The 18,568-nt window shown below is 40.5% G+C and overlaps 1 protein-coding gene across 2 annotated transcripts in view; it reads right to left on the bottom strand.

The window, feature by feature from the left end:
- Positions 1-446: 446 nt before the first annotated feature.
- The window catches only part of sirt6 (sirtuin 6), a 44,131-nt gene continuing 26,009 nt past the window's right edge, over positions 447-18,568 (bottom strand). For both annotated transcript variants that reach the window (XM_061979839.2, XM_061979838.2), the window contains 5 exons: positions 16,027-16,086; positions 12,436-12,531; positions 12,264-12,344; positions 5,935-6,058; positions 447-2,043 (listed from right to left, as the gene is read on the bottom strand). In XM_061979839.2, the coding sequence (XP_061835823.1) occupies positions 1,759-2,043; positions 5,935-6,058; positions 12,264-12,344; positions 12,436-12,531; positions 16,027-16,086 (646 nt within the window). In that variant the 3' untranslated portion in view covers positions 447-1,758. The remainder of the gene's footprint in view (positions 2,044-5,934; positions 6,059-12,263; positions 12,345-12,435; positions 12,532-16,026; positions 16,087-18,568) is intronic.

The following is an 18,568-nucleotide window of genomic DNA, read 5'->3' on the forward strand; positions in this document are numbered from 1 at the left end:
ATCTGTTGAATCGCTTAAGCCGCTGAAATCCGAGTCCGAATCCGAGCTAATGTCGCTATAGCTTGCTGTTCTTTCCGCCATGTTTGTTTGTATTGGCATCACTATGTGACGTCACAGGAAAATGGACGGGTGTATATAACGATGGTTAAAATCAGGCACTTTGAAGCTTTTTTTAGGGATATTGCGTGATGGGTAAAATTTTGAAAAAAACTTCGAAAAATAAAATAAGCCACTGGGAACTGATTTTTAATGGTTTTAACCCTTCTGAAATGGTGATAATGTTCCCCTTTAATGTTCTTCTTTCACTCGGACAACCGCAGCACAGTTAACGCATTCACAGACGCCAACATGTGCAATGACCCATTTTCTGTGCCCGGTAGACAGGTAAGCGCTTGGAGTTGCAGCTACACGTCTTGGATGAGCCCATCTAAGCATTTGAGATTGGGCCGCCTCGCATTAACCCCCAAAACCAAACGGGGATGCTTTTGATTGTGCGGCATAATGAGACTATTGTCATGCGCATAAAGAGCATGTCAGCGCTGACCCGGGAGAAGTTAATGAGGTCCCATGGCAAACGCAGGAATAGAAATTATATCATTATCATTTCTTTTATGTTGCCTTTCAACGGAAAGTAGGCCAGTACTCACCGCAGATTGTACAACAAATTCATACTACAGAGGCTGTGCTTGGATTTATTACCAAAAGACAGTATAAAAAAAAAGCATTGTTCCTGAGATTTAAAAAAAGTCATTTAGTAACAATAATCTATTTACAACTAGAGGTTCTATTCGAGTAGGCTCCTGTTGTACGTCCTTCATACAAGGAGATGTTTCTTTACCAGAGGGACAAAAACTAGAACACAATGTTACAAATACACGTTTTAATAAGGTGCTGACACCTTAGTAAAAGGCGTTATTTATAACCATGCTGTGGAGGGAGCAAAGGTCACCGCCTCTGTCCATGGTGCTGAGGACAGAGCACCATCAGACGGGGGCTTGGCAGTGCTGACGGCGAGACACAGCTGGCAGGTGATTCGATTTTACAGGTGGTAACGTGTTAATCTAATCATCTGTTGTCTTTAACAGTAAGCGGCCGGGAGCAGGAGGGGAGAGAGGATACGGACGTGACTGAAAAGTCACGTTCTACTGGAGAGACAACTTTTGTGACGGCGAGACACAGCTGGCAGGTGATTTCACAGGTGGTAACGTGTTAATCTAATCAACTGTTGTCTTTAACAGTAAGCGGCCGGGAGCAGGAGGGGAGAGGGGATACGGACGTGACTGAAAAGTCACGTTCTACTGGAGAGACAACTTTTGTGACGGCGAGACACAGCTGGCAGGTGATTTCACAGGTGGTAACGTGTTAATCTAATCAACTGTTGTCTTTAACAGTAAGCGGCCGGGAGCAGGAGGGGAGAGAGGATACGGACGTGACTGAAAAGTCACGTTCTACTGGAGAGACAACTTTTGTTAAAAACATTATTATTAAAATCTTGTTAAACGCTTGGCTCCTGTGCCGTGTCTGACCGTGGGACTGCGAGGACGTACCTTCCACACACGCGTTGTAGATTTTGACAAGCATCACGGCGGGAGAAACCTACGAGTGGTCCATGTTGCATGACTGCCATCTTGTGAGGCTTCAGGCTGAGTCTTCTTCAGGGACAAAGAAGATTCCACAGTGGAAATGAAGAGGCGAGATCAATCTAGATCTCTTTTTGAAGGCAGGACGTAGTTTTGATGAGGAGAATACTATTTGTTGTCACATAGCTTCTGCCCTCTCCTTCTTTACGGTCTCTTCTGCCCTCTCCTTCTTTACAGGATCTTCTTTGATGGTGTCTTCCGCACACTCTGCTGCTCTCTTCCTCGGTTTACCTTTGACCTTCACGTCCGCGCTAAGAGCGTGCACGGGCTTGACGTCGACATCGGTGCAGCTCTCGCACACGGTTGGCCCCTCCCACTTTGGGATGTCCAAGCCGAGATGGTCCATGAGCTGCTCCATGACCTGGTCCACGTAGCCGTGGATGAGCAGGTGGGCGTGCTTGTCCTGCAAGACACCCGATTGGAGCGTGATGAACACTGTGATAGAACACCAATCTGTACTGAGTGACAAACATGAACAATCATATTACAGTATATGTAAAGTATTATTTCATGTTGTGTTTGTACACAGCTAGCCAGACAGTGTACGTACTGTAGTTGTAATAACACACATGACGTGCAGCGTGTGTCATGATCAATATTAAAGTGACTCACTCCATGGACAGTTGTCCGTTTGGTCCAGCTCGCCGAGGACGTTTCCAGTTGATTTGGGTAAGCACTCCATTTATGTCGAAATAGCTTGTCTCCAAATTTCAATCGTTGAGGTAAAACTTTCAAATAAAATTTTGGAGTGTTTTCTGTTGGAATTTTCCATTTATCAAGAAAAAAACATTTGTGACATCACAAATGCTGGACGTGAGCTGTGTGACGGCGACATACTGTATTTATTCAGACTATAAAGCGCACTTAAAATCCTTTCATTTTCTCCAAAAATCGACAGTGCGCCCTATAACCCGGTGCACCTAATGTACGTAATAATTTTGGCTGTGCTTAGCGACCTCGAAGCTATTTTATTGGGTACATGGTCCCGTGAGCCCAAAGGGAATAAGCGGTAGAAAATGGATGGAGGGATGTAATGATAATTGGCATCAGTAGATGGCAGTCACACATGAGAGATATGTGTAGACTGCGAGATGACTCAAGGAAACAACACCAAAACAATTTATGTTCCATTGAAAATATAGAATATTACACACGGTGCTCAAAAATGGGTCAAAATGTTTTAGTACGACTTTGCTCTCTACGGAGACAGCCCTCGCAAAAATGACTAATGATCTACTGCTAACGATGGATGTCATCTATGTTGCTGCTTCTTGATCTTAGCGCTGCTTTCGATACCGTCGATCATAATATTTTATTAGAGCGTATCAAAACACGTATTGGTATGTCAGACTTAGCTTTGTCGTGGTTTAACTCGTATCTTACTGACAGGATGCAGTGCGTCTCCCATAATAATGTGACCTCGGACTATGTTAAGGTAACGTGCGGAGTTCCTCAGGGTTCGGTTCTTGGCCCTGCACTCTTCAGTACTTACATGCTGCCGCTAGGCGACATCATACGCAAATACGGTGTTAGCTTTCATTGTTATGCTGATGACAGCCAACTCTACATGCCCCTAAAGCTGACCAACACGCCAGATTGTAGTCAGCTAGAGGCGTGTCTTAATGAAATTAAACAATGGATTTCCGCTAACTTCTTGCAACTCAACGCCAAGGAAACGGAAATGCTGATTATCGGTCCTGCTAAACACCGACATTTATTTAATAATACCACCTTAACATTTGACAACCAAACAATTACACAAGGCGAATCAGTAAAGAATCTGGGTATTATTTTCGACTCAACTCTCTCCTTTGAGTCACACATTAAGAGTGTTACTAAAACGGCCTTCTTTCATCTCCGTAATATCGCTAAAATTCGTTCTATTTTATCCACTAGCGACGCTGAGATCATTATTCATGCGTTCGTTACGTCTCGTCTCGACTACTGTAACGTATTATTTTCGGGTCTCCCTATGTCTAGCATTAAAAGACTACAATTGGTACAAAATGCGGCTGCTAGACTTTTGACAAGAACAAGAAAGTTTGATCATATTACGCCTATACTGGCTCACCTGCACTGGCTTCCTGTGCACTTAAGATGTGACTTTAAGGTTTTACTACTTACGTATAAAATACTACACGGTCTAGCTCCGTCCTATCTTGTCGATTGCATTGTACCATATGTCCCGGCAAGAAATCTGCGTTCAAAGAACTCCGGCTTATTAGTGATTCCCAGAGCCCCAAAAAAGTCTGCGGGCTATAGAGCGTTTTCTATTGGGGCTCCAGTACTATGGAATGCCCTCCCGGTAACAATTACAGATGCTACCTCAGTAGAAGCATTTAAGTCCCATCTTAAAACTCATTTGTATACTCTAGCCTTTAAATAGCCCCCCTGTTAGACCAGTTGATCTGCCGTTTCTTTTCTTTTCTCCTCTGCTCCCCTTTTCCTTGGGGGGGGGGGGGGGGGGGGGGGGGGGGGGCACAGGTCCGGTGGCCATGGATGAAGTGCTGGCTGTCCAGAGTCGGGACCCGGGATGGACCGCTCGCCTGTGCATCGGCTGGGAACATCTCTGCGCTGCTGACCCGTCTCCGCTCAGGATGGTGTCCTGCTGGCCCCACTATGGACTGGACTCTTACTATTATGTTGGATCCACTATGGACTGGACTCTCACAATATTATGTCAGACCCACTCGACATCCATTGCTTTCGGTCTCCCCTAGAGGGGGGGGGGGGGGGGGGGGGGTTACCCACATATGCGGCCCTCTTCAAGGTTTCTCATAGTCATTCACATCGACGTCCCACTGGGGTGAGTTTTTCCTTGCCCTTATGTGGGCTTTGTACCGAGGATGTCGTTGTGGCTTGTGCAGCCCTTTGAGACACTTGTGATTTAGGGCTATATAAATAAACATTGATTGATTGATTGATTGATGAAGCCGCACCGATTGATACGGCACCAGTTTTTGGACTAATCCTATTTCAAGTTTACAGTGTACTCTGCGATTGCTTAAGCGACAGAAAGTGGCAAGTATTTAGTGCTGCATCGCCCTCAATGTTGAACAATAACAACCTCCTATTTCTTCAAGGAATGGAGCACTAATTATTGTTTTCGCTCACTCGCATCCAACTACCGTATTTTCCGCACCATAAGCCGCCCTGGGTTATAAGCCGCGCCTTCAATGAACGGCATATTTCAAAACTTTGTCCACCTATAAGCCGCCCCGTGTTATAAGCCGCATCTAACTGCGCTAAAGGAATGTCAAAAAAACAGTCAGATAGGTCAGTCAAACTTTAATAATATATTAAAAACCAGCGTGATGTGGGCGCGCATGGAGTCGTATATCAACATGGACGGAGCTGCGTGAAAAAAGCCACCCGGCCTCTTCGCGTAAACTTCCCTTAACCACTCGCTCATCTTTTCTTCATCCATCCATCCCTTCGAGTTAGCTTTTATGATGACGCCGGCTGGAAAGGTCTCTTTTGGCAAGGTCTTCCTTTTGAATATCACCATGGGTGGAAGTTTCTGGCCATTAGCATGGCAAGCTAGAACCACAGTGAAGGATGACTTCTCATTCCCTGTGGTGCGAATATTCACCGTACGTGCTCCCGTTGTATCCACAGTGCGGTTCACAGGAATATCAAAAGTCAGTGGAACCTCGTCCATGTTGATAATGTTCTCTGGCCGGATCTTTTTTTCAGCTATCTTGTTTTTACAATATGCACGGAAAGTAGCCAGCTTTTCTTGAAAGTCTTTAGGCAGTTGCTGTGAAATAGTAGTCCGTGTGCGGATGGAGAGATTGCATCTTTTCATGAACCGGAAACCTGTCGCTTAGTAGGAGCCATTTTGTGGTCTTTACAGATGTAAACACACAAAGGAAATGAAACGTAATATCCGCGCGCTTTTTCTTCTTCTACGGGGGCGGGTGGTTGCTTACAGTAGAAGAAGAAGCGCTTCCTGTTCTATGGGGGCGGGTGCTTACCTTGGCGGTTGCTTGCGTAGAAGAAGAAGCACTTCCTCTTCTACGGGGAAAAAAGATGGCGGCTGTTTACCGTAGTTGCGAGACCGAAACTTTATGAAAATGAATCCATATATAAAGCGCACCGGGTTATAAGCCGCACTGTCAGCTTTTGAGTAAATTTGTGGTTTTTAGGTGCGGCTAATAGTGCGGAAAATACGGTACTTTAGACTAAATGACTTCCATTAATCAGACGAGTGGAGGTAAGTGGACGTCTACGTCACCATTACTGAATGTGTCAATGTAGTCTTAGTATTTAAGGTGTGCAGGAGTGAGCGTACATGCTTGGTGGGCTGCAGGTTGACAATGACCACTTTCCCGCCTTTACGTTTGGTGACGAGTGGAAGGTCACCGCTGGGTTTGATCTGCAGGGAGGTGCCCAGCGTCAGTGCCAGGTCTGCTAGTCTGGAGCAAGAAAAAACACAACACATGCATGTAAGTAATGGAGGAAGATGTGGCCAGCGCTGTCTGCAGGAGCAAAGGTCACCGCCTCTGTCCATGGTGCTGAGGACAGAGCACCATCAGACGGGGGCGTGGCAGTGCTGACGGCGAGACACAGCTGGCAGGTGATTAGATTTCACAGGTGGTACGTGTTAATCTAATCATCTGTTGTCTTTAACAGTAAGCGGCCGGGAGCAGGAGGGAAGAGAGGATACGGACGTGGCTGAAAAGTCGCGTCCTGCTGGAGAGAGGACTTTATTTAAAACCTTGTGATTATCAAAACCTTGTTAAAACCTGCACGCTGGGCTCCTGTGCCATGTCTGACAGTGGGACTGCGAGGAAGCAACTTCCACAAACTGTCATGTCTGTGTGATCATGTTTTTGTTTTGGTCATGTTCGTTTTGGGTTTTGGACTTTTTGTGCACTTTTGTTTTGTCACCATAGCAACCATTAGTTTTCACCTGTCACGTCACGCACCTGTTTCACGTTTTGAGTCACGCACCTGCTTTCACTAATCATGTCCATAGTATTTAAGTTCATTCTTTTCAGTTTGTCGTTCTGACGACCTCACCACATTTATGCTCTGTCCATTCTTTCCATGTCCATTCCTCAAGCAACTATTTTTGTCCAAGCCAAGTAAGTTTTTGTTCCATGTTTATAGTCTTTTTGGTTTCATAGTTTGTTCTCCGCCATTGTGCGTGTTTTTTCGTTTGTACTTTTTTGCTATAGTCTTTTGGTTTCATAGTTTATTCTCCGCCACTGTGCGCGCTTTTCGTTTGTACAATTTTTTTCTGTCATGTCTGTGTGATCATGTTTTTGTTTTGGTCATGTTCGTTTTGGGTTTTGGACCTTTTGTGCACTTTTGTTTTGTCACCATAGCAACCATTAGTTTTCACCTGTCACGTCACGCACCTGTTTCACGTTTTGAGTCACGCACCTGCTTTCACTAATCATGTCCATAGTATTTAAGTTCATTCTTTTCAGTTTGTCGTGCTGACGACCTACTGTCAAGACTTGGTCTTGGGTGTTTGCTTTTCCGGGATGCAACGGAAAGTTGGCTCGGGCGAGACGGGAATGAAGGTACATGATTTATTAATATATCATAAAAAAAAGTACAAACGAAAAGCGCGCACAGTGGCGGAGAATAAACTATGAAACCAAAAGACTATAGCAAAAAAGTACTAACGAAAAAACACGCACAATGGCGGAGAACAAACTATGAAACCAAAAATACTATAAACATGGAACAAAAACTTACTTGGCTTGGACAAAAATAGTTGCTTGAGGAATGGACATGGAAAGAATGGACAGAGCATAAATGTGGTGAGGTCGTCAGAACGACAAACTGAAAAGAATGAACTTAAATACTATGGACATGATTAGTGAAAGCAGGTGCGTGACTCAAAACGTGAAACCGGTGCGTGACGTGACAGGTGAAAACTAATGGTTGCTATGGTGACAAAACAAAAGTGCACAAAAAGTCCAAAACCCAAAACGAACATGACCAAAACAAAAACATGATCACACAGACATGACACAAACTTGTTTTTAACAAAATACAGTGGTGCCTCCGTTTAGGAATATGTGGAGATTTAAGCTGCCTCTTTGCTTTTGCATTCTAAATATTAAATATACGTAAATAAAAGTCCGCTTACAGCGGAGCCAATGGGAGCTCCACAATTCCGCCCAAACTCCAATAAATAACCATTCAAAAACCGCCAACAATACTCCATTTACATTTGTTGACTTGAATAATAACAAAGCATTAGTGATATCGTTATTATAAGCGCTAACGCAGACAAACTATTTAGAGCGGCGCTGTACATCATCGAGTGGTCTGCTGCTTCCTCGCTTCCCTGCTCCCTGTAAGTTTATTTTAGACCATAAGTAATTAGAGATGTCCGATAATGGCTTTTTTGCCGATATCCGATATTCCGATATTGTCCAATTCTTAATTAGCGATTCCGATATCAACCGATACCGATATATACAGTCGTGGAATGAACACATTATTATGCCTAATTTTCTTGTGATGCCCCGCTGGATGCATTAAACAATGTAACAAGGTTTCCCAAAATAAATCAACTCAAGTTATGGAAAAAAAAAATGCCAACATGGCACTGCCATATTTATTATTGAAGTCACAAAGTGCATTATTTTTTTTAACATGCCTCAAAACAGCAGCTTGGAATTTGGGACATGCTCTCCCTGAGAGAGCATGAGGAGGCTGGGGGCGCAGGGGTGTATATTGTAGCGTCCCGGAAGAGCTAGTGCTGCAAGGGGTTCTGAGTATTTGTTCTGTTGTGTTTATGTTGTGTTACGGCGCGGATGTTCTCCCGAAATGTGTTTGTCATTCTTGTTTGGTGTGGGTTCACAGTGTGGCGCATATTTGTAACAGTGTTAAAGTTGTTTATACGGCCACCCTCAGTGTGACCTGTATGGCTGTTGACCAAGTATGCTTGCATTCTTTTGTGTGTGTGAAAAGCCGTAGGTATTATATGGTAAAGGCAGTGCCTTTAAGGCACGCCTCCAATATTGTTGTCTGGGTGGAAATCGGGAGAAATTCGGGAGAATGGTTGCCCTGGGAGATTTTCGGGAGGGGCACTGAAATTCGGGAGTCTCCCTGGAAAATGGGGAGGGTTGGCAAGTATGACTGAGAGACGCAACTGCTCTATACTTCTCCCTACGTCCGTGTAGCACTCCGTACAGCGGCGTTTTAACAAGTCATACATTTTACTTTTTGAAACCGATACCGATAATTTCCGATATTACATTTTAAAGCATTTATCGGCCGATAATATCGGACATCTCTATAAGTAATGCATCTCACCTGGACAGAAGAAGTCTGATTAGGTGTTCCGACAAGTTGGGACACTTTGAAAGTCGTTTCGGGCCTGGAAGTTGCGAGAACGACTGTTGGAATAATTGTTTGTAAGTTATAACAAAAGAAACGTGGTATTATGAATGCTGTCTTTGGAGGCCTGGCAAGAGGAGGAAGGCTCGTGAGGCGCCACTGTGATTTCAGCACGGACAGATGGCAGGATATGCTCAACTCCCGGAGGAAATCTCTCTTTGAAGTGTTAAACGAACTCTCTTTGAAGTGGTTCCCAAACTCTCTTCCAACTATTTGGTCAACGCTATTTACGACCCGCTGCCCTCTTGAAGTTGCTGTGGACAGGAGACGGGAGGGGTTGTCCATTGTCCTCCAACACCTGCCCCAGCTGGATCCAGGAAGAGCCCAAGCCCGAGAAGTCCTCTTCTTGGACTTCAAGGCGACCGAAAACAATGACTGTTTTACATACTCCCAATTCCTGCTGTGACATATGTTGGTGCGTGAACATGGAACATCTGAATTAAAAGAGGAGACGAAGACCTTCTTCGTCAGAGCGTGCAAAGACACTGTAAGAGGTTACAGGTTGACGCCGTCTCTCCTCAATTGAGTCTAAATTGAATTCTGTCTCTGTTTGATTCCTTGCCTTTTTGTCTTGTTTAATAGATGTCCTGTGTTTGAACGTGACAACGACACTAAAAGCGCTTGTTCCTCCCCCCCGTTTCTTCGCAAGGCTTATGGGACATCTAAATGGGAATATATGAACATCCTAGCAGTCGGCATCCTAATGACAGCAGACCTTGTACAGTACTGTTTTTCTTGTGAAAGGCGTGTTAAAATTGTGCTGTTTTGCGTGACAACTACTGTTAGAATATTGTATAATGTAGCCCGGAAGAGTCAGGGCTGCATGGGATTCTGGGTGTTTGTTCTGTTGTGTTTATGTTGTGTTAAGGTGCAGATGTTCTCCCGAAATGTGTTTGTCATTCTTGTTTGGTTTTGGTTCAAAGTGTGGCGCATTATTAGTAAGAGTGGTTAAAGTTGTTTTATATGACCACCGTCAGTGTAACCTGTGTGGCTGTTGACCAAGTATGCATTGCTGTCACGTACGTGTGCAAGCAGAAGATGTATATTGTATAACATCTGTATATAATACAGATTGTAGAGGGCGCCAAATGTTGTACCATGATGGCACACCCTTATTATAGCTGTAAGTGTGAATTTCGGTGAATATTAATCCCGGGAGTTTTCTGCGAGAGGCACTGAAATCCGGAAGTCTCACGGGAAATTGGGGGGTTCAGCAAGTAAGCTGCTGAGCCGCAACAGAGTGATCAAAGAGCCGCGGGTTGCCGACCCCACAAGGACTTCAAAGCGGAGAGATGGCAGGATCTGCCCAATTTCCAGATGACCTCTTTTGAACTATTTTATGGACCCCTTTTTGAACTATTTTACGAACTCTTTTTGAACTATTTTACGAACTCTTTTTGAACTATTTTATGGACCCCTTTTTGGAAAAAAAATGTACGAACTCTTTTTTAACTATTTTATGGACCCCTTTTTGAACTATTTTACGAACTCTTTTTGAACTCGTTTACGACCTTTTCTTTTGAACTGTTCTGTAACCAAAGGCAAACGCTGTTTACAACCCACTTCCCTTCTGGAAGCAGCTGTGGTCATGTGGTCAGAGAAAGTCTAATAAAGGAGGAGTTGTACAATCTTTCGCCAGAGCGTGCTGAGATACTGTGCAAGGGTACAGTGTACAGGCGACTCTCCTCAATATTGAGTCCAAATTGAATTCGGTCTCTGTTTGATTCTTTGCTTCTTGTCTTGTTTAATAGATGTCTTCAGTGTTTGAACCTGACAACTACGGGTTAAATTGATTTTATTTTTTGAGTTACAAACTCTATCGTGGAACCAATTGAGCTCCTAAGTTGAGGTACTATTGTCGTTACATAAGCCGATACAGCGACGACAAAGATGCGGGACACATTTTTTTTATGAACTTGCTGGGGCGTGAGTTATGTTCTTGGCCATTTACACCAAATGGTAATCAGATGTGTAATGAGTCACAGAGTGAGCGCATCAAGAAGGAACAAACACATATTCGGTCCCCACTTAGCACACCGTAAAACCATTATCTGAGTAAAAGATGGAAATGTCTACACTAAAAGGCACTGATGTGTCCATTACAACCAAAGAGGGTTTTTACAGAAAGTATTTCCTGGTGTGGAGTGTACCGTATTTTCCGCACCATAAGCCGCCCTGGGTTATAAGCCGCGCCTTCAATGAACGGCATATTTCAAAACTTTGTCCACCTATAAGCCGCCCCGTGTTATAAGCCGCATCTAACTGCGCTAAAGGGAATGTCAAAAAAACAGTCAGATAGGTCAGTCAAACTTTAATAATATATTAAAAACCAGCGTGATGTGGGCGCGCATGGAGTCGTATATCAACATGGACGGAGCTGCGTGAAAAAAGCCACCCGGCCTCTTCGCGTAAACTTCCCTTAACCACTCGCTCATCTTTTCTTCATCCATCCATCCCTTCGAGTTAGCTTTTATGATGACGCCGGCTGGAAAGGTCTCTTTTGGCAAGGTTTTCCTTTTGAATATCACCATGGGTGGAAGTTTCTGGCCATTAGCATGGCAAGCTAGAACCACAGTGAAGGATGACTTCTCATTCCCTGTGGTGCGAATATTCACCGTACGTGCTCCCGTTGTATCCACAGTGCGGTTCACAGGAATATCAAAAGTCAGTGGAACCTCGTCCATGTTGATAATGTTCTCTGGCCGGATCTTTTTTTCAGCTATCTTGTTTTTACAATATGCACGGAAAGTAGCCAGCTTTTCTTGAAAGTCTTTAGGCAGTTGCTGTGAAATAGTAGTCCGTGTGCGGATGGAGAGATTGCGTCTTTTCATGAACCGGAAACCTGTCGCTTAGTAGGAGCCATTTTGTGGTCTTTACAGATGTAAACACACAAAGGAAATGAAACGTAATATCCGCGCCCTTCTTCTTCTTCTACGGGGGCGGGTGGTTGCTTACAGTAGAAGAAGAAGCGCTTCCTCTTCTATGGGGGCGGGTGCTTACCTTGGCGGTTGCTTGCCGTAGAAGAAGAAGCGCTTCCGCTTCTACGGGGAAAAAAGATGGCGGCTGTTTGCCGTAGTTGCGAGACCTAAACTTTATGAAAATGAATCTTAATATTAATCCATATATAAAGCGCACCGGGTTATAAGCCGCACTGTCAGCTTTTGAGTAAATTTGTGGTTTTTAGGTGCGGCTAATAGTGCGGAAAATATGGTAGTTGAACTGCATCGGGGGGGGGGAGGGAGATACAAACTTTACCTGCTTGCACTGTCTGCTTTGTTCAGATCTCTGTCAGGAAGAGCGTCCTCCCAGTCCAGTATAGTACTCATTAACTTCCCTCTGTGGTCATAAAGAAGAACACATAGTCTTCAATGTGTGGACGGATTCATTCATATAACCTGCAGATAAAAATGGCCGTGTGCACGCTCACCTGCAGGCTCTGAGCCCCCTTGAGCGCACCACATCGCAATAACGTCCCGTCGGTTTGAGCCCCATCACGCCAATCACCTTTTCCCTGACATACTGTCTGGGGAAGCACACAGTCTCATTTTTTTTGCTTTTAAATAAAACAACCATTGTTCACATTTGGCCCTTTTCCACCACAGGAACTTCCCCCTAGATTATTAGAACTAGATTTAGTTCTTTAGGAACCTTTTGGAGTTCCTCCTAGCTAGGTGGGGCTTTTCCAATCGACCGAGAACCTTTTCGAGGGCGGGCTGTGTTGAAGAAGGCTGATCAGTGGAACTATTTTTACTCAGGCTTAGTCTTTAAACTGTATGCAGTTTGTTTATTATTTTTTATAAACTACATTTCAATACGCAAAGCTACGAGAAGTAGACTGACTCTTTCAAACGTATTAATGGAGAGGTATGAAGCCGGACTCAGCTGCTTACTACTCGGACTTTGTTGGATAAATGTGAAATAAAGGAGGCAGCACACGAGTGGAATGATGTTGAATGGCATGAATTGTTAACTATTTACTTTATTACATGTTGTAAAAGTAGTCAGTGACGCACCATTTGTGTAGTTATTAGCCTCAACCCCAGTCAACATGATGCTAATGCTAACAAGCTAACGTTGATATGTTTGTGTTGTTGGCGTGAGATAAACACTGACATTTATTATTCATATATTGTTATTTACAGATAAACACTGACATTTATTATTTATATATTGTTATTTACAGATAAACACTGACATTTATTATTCATATATAGTTATTTACAGATAAACACTGACACGTATTATTTATATATTGTTATTTACAGATAAACACTGACATTTATAATTGATATATTGTTATTTACAGATAAACACTGACATTTATTATTTATATATTGTTATTTACAGATAAACACTGACATTTATTATTCATATATAGTTATTTAAAGATAAACACTGACATGTATTATTTATATATTGTTATTTACAGATAAACACTGACATTTATTATTGATATATTGTTATTTACAGAATAAACACTGACTTCTATTATTTAAATATTGTTATTTACAGATAAACACTGACATCCATTATTTAAATATTGTTTTTACAGATAATCACTGACATTTATTATTTAAATATTGTTATTTACAGATATTTAAATATTGTTTTTACAGATAATCACTGACATTTATTATTTAAATATTGTTTTTTACAGATGAACACTGACATTTATTATTTATATATTGTTATTTACAGATAAACACTGACATTATTTATATATTGTTATTTACAGATAAACACTTACATGTATTAATTATATATTGTTATTTACAGATAAACACTGACATCTATTATTTATATGTTGTTATTTACAGATAAACACTGACATTTGTTATTTATATATTATTTACAGATAAACACTGACATCTATTATTTATATATTGTTATTTACAGATAAACACTGACATCTATTATTTATATATTGTTATTTACAGATAAACACGGAAATTTATAATTTATATATTGTTATTTACAGATAAACACTGACATCTATTGTTTAAATATTGTTTTTTTACAGATAATCACTGACATTTATTATTCAAATATTGTTATTTACAGATGAACACCGACATTTATTATTTATATATTGTTATTTACAGATGAACACTGACATTTATTATTGATATATTGTTATTTACAGATAAACACTGACTTCTATTATTTAAATATTGTTATTTACAGATAAACACTGACATCTATTATTTGAATATTGTTTTTACAGATAATTACTGACATTTATTATTTAAATATTGTTATTTACAGATGAACACTGACATTATTTATATATTGTTATTTACAGATAAACACTTACATGTATTAATTATATATTGTTATTTACAGATAAACACTGACATCTATTATTTACATGTTATTTACAGATAAACACTGACATTTATTATTTATATATTGTTATTTACAGATAAACACTGACATCTATTATTTATTAATTGTTATTTACAGATAAACACTGACATTTATAATTTATCTATTGTTATTTACAGATAAACACTGACTTCTATTATTTAAATATTGTTATTTACAGATAAACACGGACATTTATCATTTATATATTGTTATTTACAGATAAACACTGACATCTATTGTTTAAATATTGTTTTTTTACAGATAATCACTGACATTTATTATTCAAATATTGTTATTTACAGATGAACACCGACATTTATTATTTATATATTGTTATTTACAGATAAACACTGACATTTATTATTTATATATTGTTATTTACAGATAAACACTGACATCTATTATTTAAATATTGTTTTTACAGATAATCACTGACATTTATTATTTAAATATTGTTATTTACGGATGAACACTGACATTTATTATTTATATATTGTTATTTACAGATAAACACTGACATTATTTATATATTGTTATTCACTGGGGTGAGTTTTTCCTTGCCCTTATGTGGGCTCTGTACCGAGGATGTCGTTGTGGCTTGTGCAGCCCTTTGAGACACTTGTGATTTAGGGCTATATAAATAAACATTGATTGATTGATTGATACAGATAAACACTGACATGTATTAATTATATATTGTTATTTACAGATAAACACTGACATCTATTATTTATATGTTGTTATTTACAGATAAACACTGACATTTATAATTTATCTATTGTTATTTACAGATAAACACTGACTTCTATTTAAATATTGTCATTTACAGATAAACACAGACATTTATAATTTATATATTGTTTTTTTACAGATAAACACTGACTTCTATTATTTAAATATAGTTATTTACAGATAATCACTGACATTTATTATTCAAATATTGTTATTTACAGATGAACACCGACATTTATTATTTATATATTGTTATTTACAGATAAACACTGACATTTATTATTTATATATTGTTATTTACAGATAAACACTGACATGTATTATTTATATATTGTTATTTACAGATAAACACTGGCATTTATTATTTAAATATTGTTATTTACAGATAAACACTGACATTTATTATTTATATATTGTTATTTACGACGGAAATGGACCACAAGAAATCGCCTGACCCTCATGAATTCATCATTTACCGAGAAAACAACTTCCCTGCAAACAAAAGCCTGACTTTTTATAAACAATTTATTTGATAAATCATATCGTTTTGTACATGTTTGCTTTGTATTTCAATTACTTACTTGTTAGTAAAAGAACTGTGGCCTAATAATGTCTGTTTATTTACATGGTATCAGTGTAGATTAACTATATTAAACCACTCCTCCATACGTCATCAGCCTGATTTGTGTAAACTACCTGAACTGTGAAATGTGGTGGAAACACAAACCACACACTTCTACAAGAACCTATAGATCCACGAACCAAAAGGGAACTTTAGGTGGAAAAGGGCCTATTATAGTAGATTACAGAAAAAAAGACAGAAGTAACATGGTGTTTTTTTTTGTTATCAGTCATAGAAACCAAAGAAACTGTGAATTAATTAAATGAGAAAAATGTGAGTATGTGTGTGTTAACGTACCTGCCACACTTTTCACACTCCTCCACAAACATGTTTCCATGAAGCTCCGACAACAAATCCCTATTAGGACCAGAAACAACCTGCACTTAGATATCAGTGTACAAAGTATACACGACAACCCTCGTTGCCAAGTTATTTGTTGCTGACTGGCTCTGTGATAAATGCTCTACGGTCCACCAGGTTTCATTACTGGCAGATTGCCGCAACCCTTCTCCCGTTTCAATGGGATTCTCTTGGCGGCGCGACACGGCCGTGTTATTAGAAAAGACAAAGACAAAAGCAGACCGGAGGTCGGAGATGTATGGAAGTGCTTGCAGGGAGAGCGGGTCTTCCATTACAGGCTGAATGGGTGCATTGAGAAGGGAATTGGATTTGCTGCTTGGGGTCAGAGCTTTGCCGGGGCAAAAAAGTAGCAGAAAAGATTGTCTTCCACTTTCACACTTTTTGGGATCCGTTTGAGTGGTTCGATCAAATTGGCTTTGTAAAAACATGAGTCATATGAAGTAAGAGCCTGCATGTTCCTTCTAAATTACACCCGAAAGCACAATCTGTATAGCAGGGGTGCTCATTACGTCGATCGCGATCTACTGGTCGATCTCGGAGGGTGTGTCAGTCGATCACCAGCCAGGCATTAAAAAAATAGTCCTAAAAATGAGCGATCATAAATCTTCACTATGACGTCACTGTCGTCACTTGATTGACATTCACGGCACCCGAGGGTCTTCTGAGACGACGCTGGCTGCTGCCAGCTCATTAAAATTACCGACTGGAAGGCGAGAAACACTTTATTTCAACAGACTCTGGCGCCGTACCTGTCGTCAAAACTCCAAAGACCGACTGCACAGTTGCACAATAAAAGCTCTGCTTCATCCTGCCTGCGCTACCAAAATAAGAGCCTCAGAAAGCTGGCGTGCACAAGCTAGCAAGCTACGGAGTTTGCCGACAATGTATTTCTTGTAAAGTGTATACAAAGGAGTACGGAAGCTGGACAAATAAGATGCCAAAAACCAACCACTTTCATGTGGTCTTGGACAGAAAGGAGGACTTTTTTTCTCCTCCACTCGAAAATGCGGACGTTATCATCACCACTGTCTGATTCCAATCAATGCAAGTCATCACAATCAGGTAATACACCAACTTATATTCTTGTCTTCATGAAAGAAAGGAATCTATATGTGTTAAACATGCTTGTATTATCTTTAACCACCTTTAAGTTGTTAACAATATTAACTATATGTGTTAAACATGCTTGTATTATCTTTAAACACCTTTAACTTGTTAACAATATTAACTATATGTGTTAAACATGCTTGTTTTATCTTTAACCACCTTTAAGTTGTTAACAATATTAACTATATGTGTTAAACATGCTTGTTTTATCTTTAACCACCTTTAAGTTGTTAACAATATTAACTATTTGTGTTAAACATGCTTGTATTATTTTTAAACACCTTTAACTTGTTAACAATATTAACTATATGTATTAAACATACTTGTATTATCATTAAACACCTTTAATGTATTAACAATATTAACTATATGTGTTAAACATGCTTGCATTATCTTTAAACACCTTTAATGTATTAACAATATTAACTATATGTGTTAAACATGCTTGCATTATCATTAAACACCTTTAACTTGTTAACAAAAACATATATTTCATAAATAAGTAAATATAAATTATATATATGAATGAGGTAGAGCCCCACGACTTGATCAATTGAAAAGTAGCTCGCCTGCAGAAAACGTGTGAGCACCCCTGCTGTATTGGAACCAAATTAAAAATGAGTTCCAGGTACCGATAATTCTACAAAGCAGATTTTTTTTTACAGTAAACCCATCCATCCATCCATCCATTTCCTACCGCTTGTCCCTTTTGGGGTCGCAAGGGGTGCTGGAGCCTATCTCAGCTGCATTCGGACGGAAGGCGGGGTACACCCTGGACAAGTCGCCACCTCATTACAGGACAACATTCACACTCACATTCACACCCTAGGGCCAATTTAGTGTTGCCAATCAACCTATCCCCAGGTGCATGTCTTTGGAGGTGGGAGGAAGCCGGAGTACCCGGAGGGAACCCACGCAGTCTTGGGGAGAACATGCAAACTCCATACAGAAAGATCCTGAGCCCGGGATTGAACTCAGGACTACTCAGGACCTTCGTATTGTGAGGCACATGCACTAACCCCTGTGACACCGTGCTGCCCTACAGTAAAGCCAGCTTTGACAAAAGACTTACGGGTTTGTATCAAGTCTACAGCATTATCTTTGCGTGGATTTTAACCTCAATCTAATAGGAACAGGTACCAAGTCACTAAAAAGTGTGTATCAAAACCCTGTTTCTGTCATGACCCGTGGCCCGGATCATGTTTTGGTTCGTTATGTTCTGTTAGACAGGTCTGGACTACAGGCAGGCCAGTCTGGTACCCGCACTCTTTTACTATGAAGCCACGTTGATGTAACACGTGGCTTGGCATTGTCTTGCTGAAATAAGCAGGGGCGTCCATGGTAACGTTGCTTGGATGGCAACATATGTTGC

The sequence above is a fragment of the Nerophis lumbriciformis genome, linkage group LG19 (genome assembly GCF_033978685.3).
Source record: "Nerophis lumbriciformis linkage group LG19, RoL_Nlum_v2.1, whole genome shotgun sequence".
NCBI lineage: Eukaryota > Metazoa > Chordata > Actinopteri > Syngnathiformes > Syngnathidae > Nerophis > Nerophis lumbriciformis.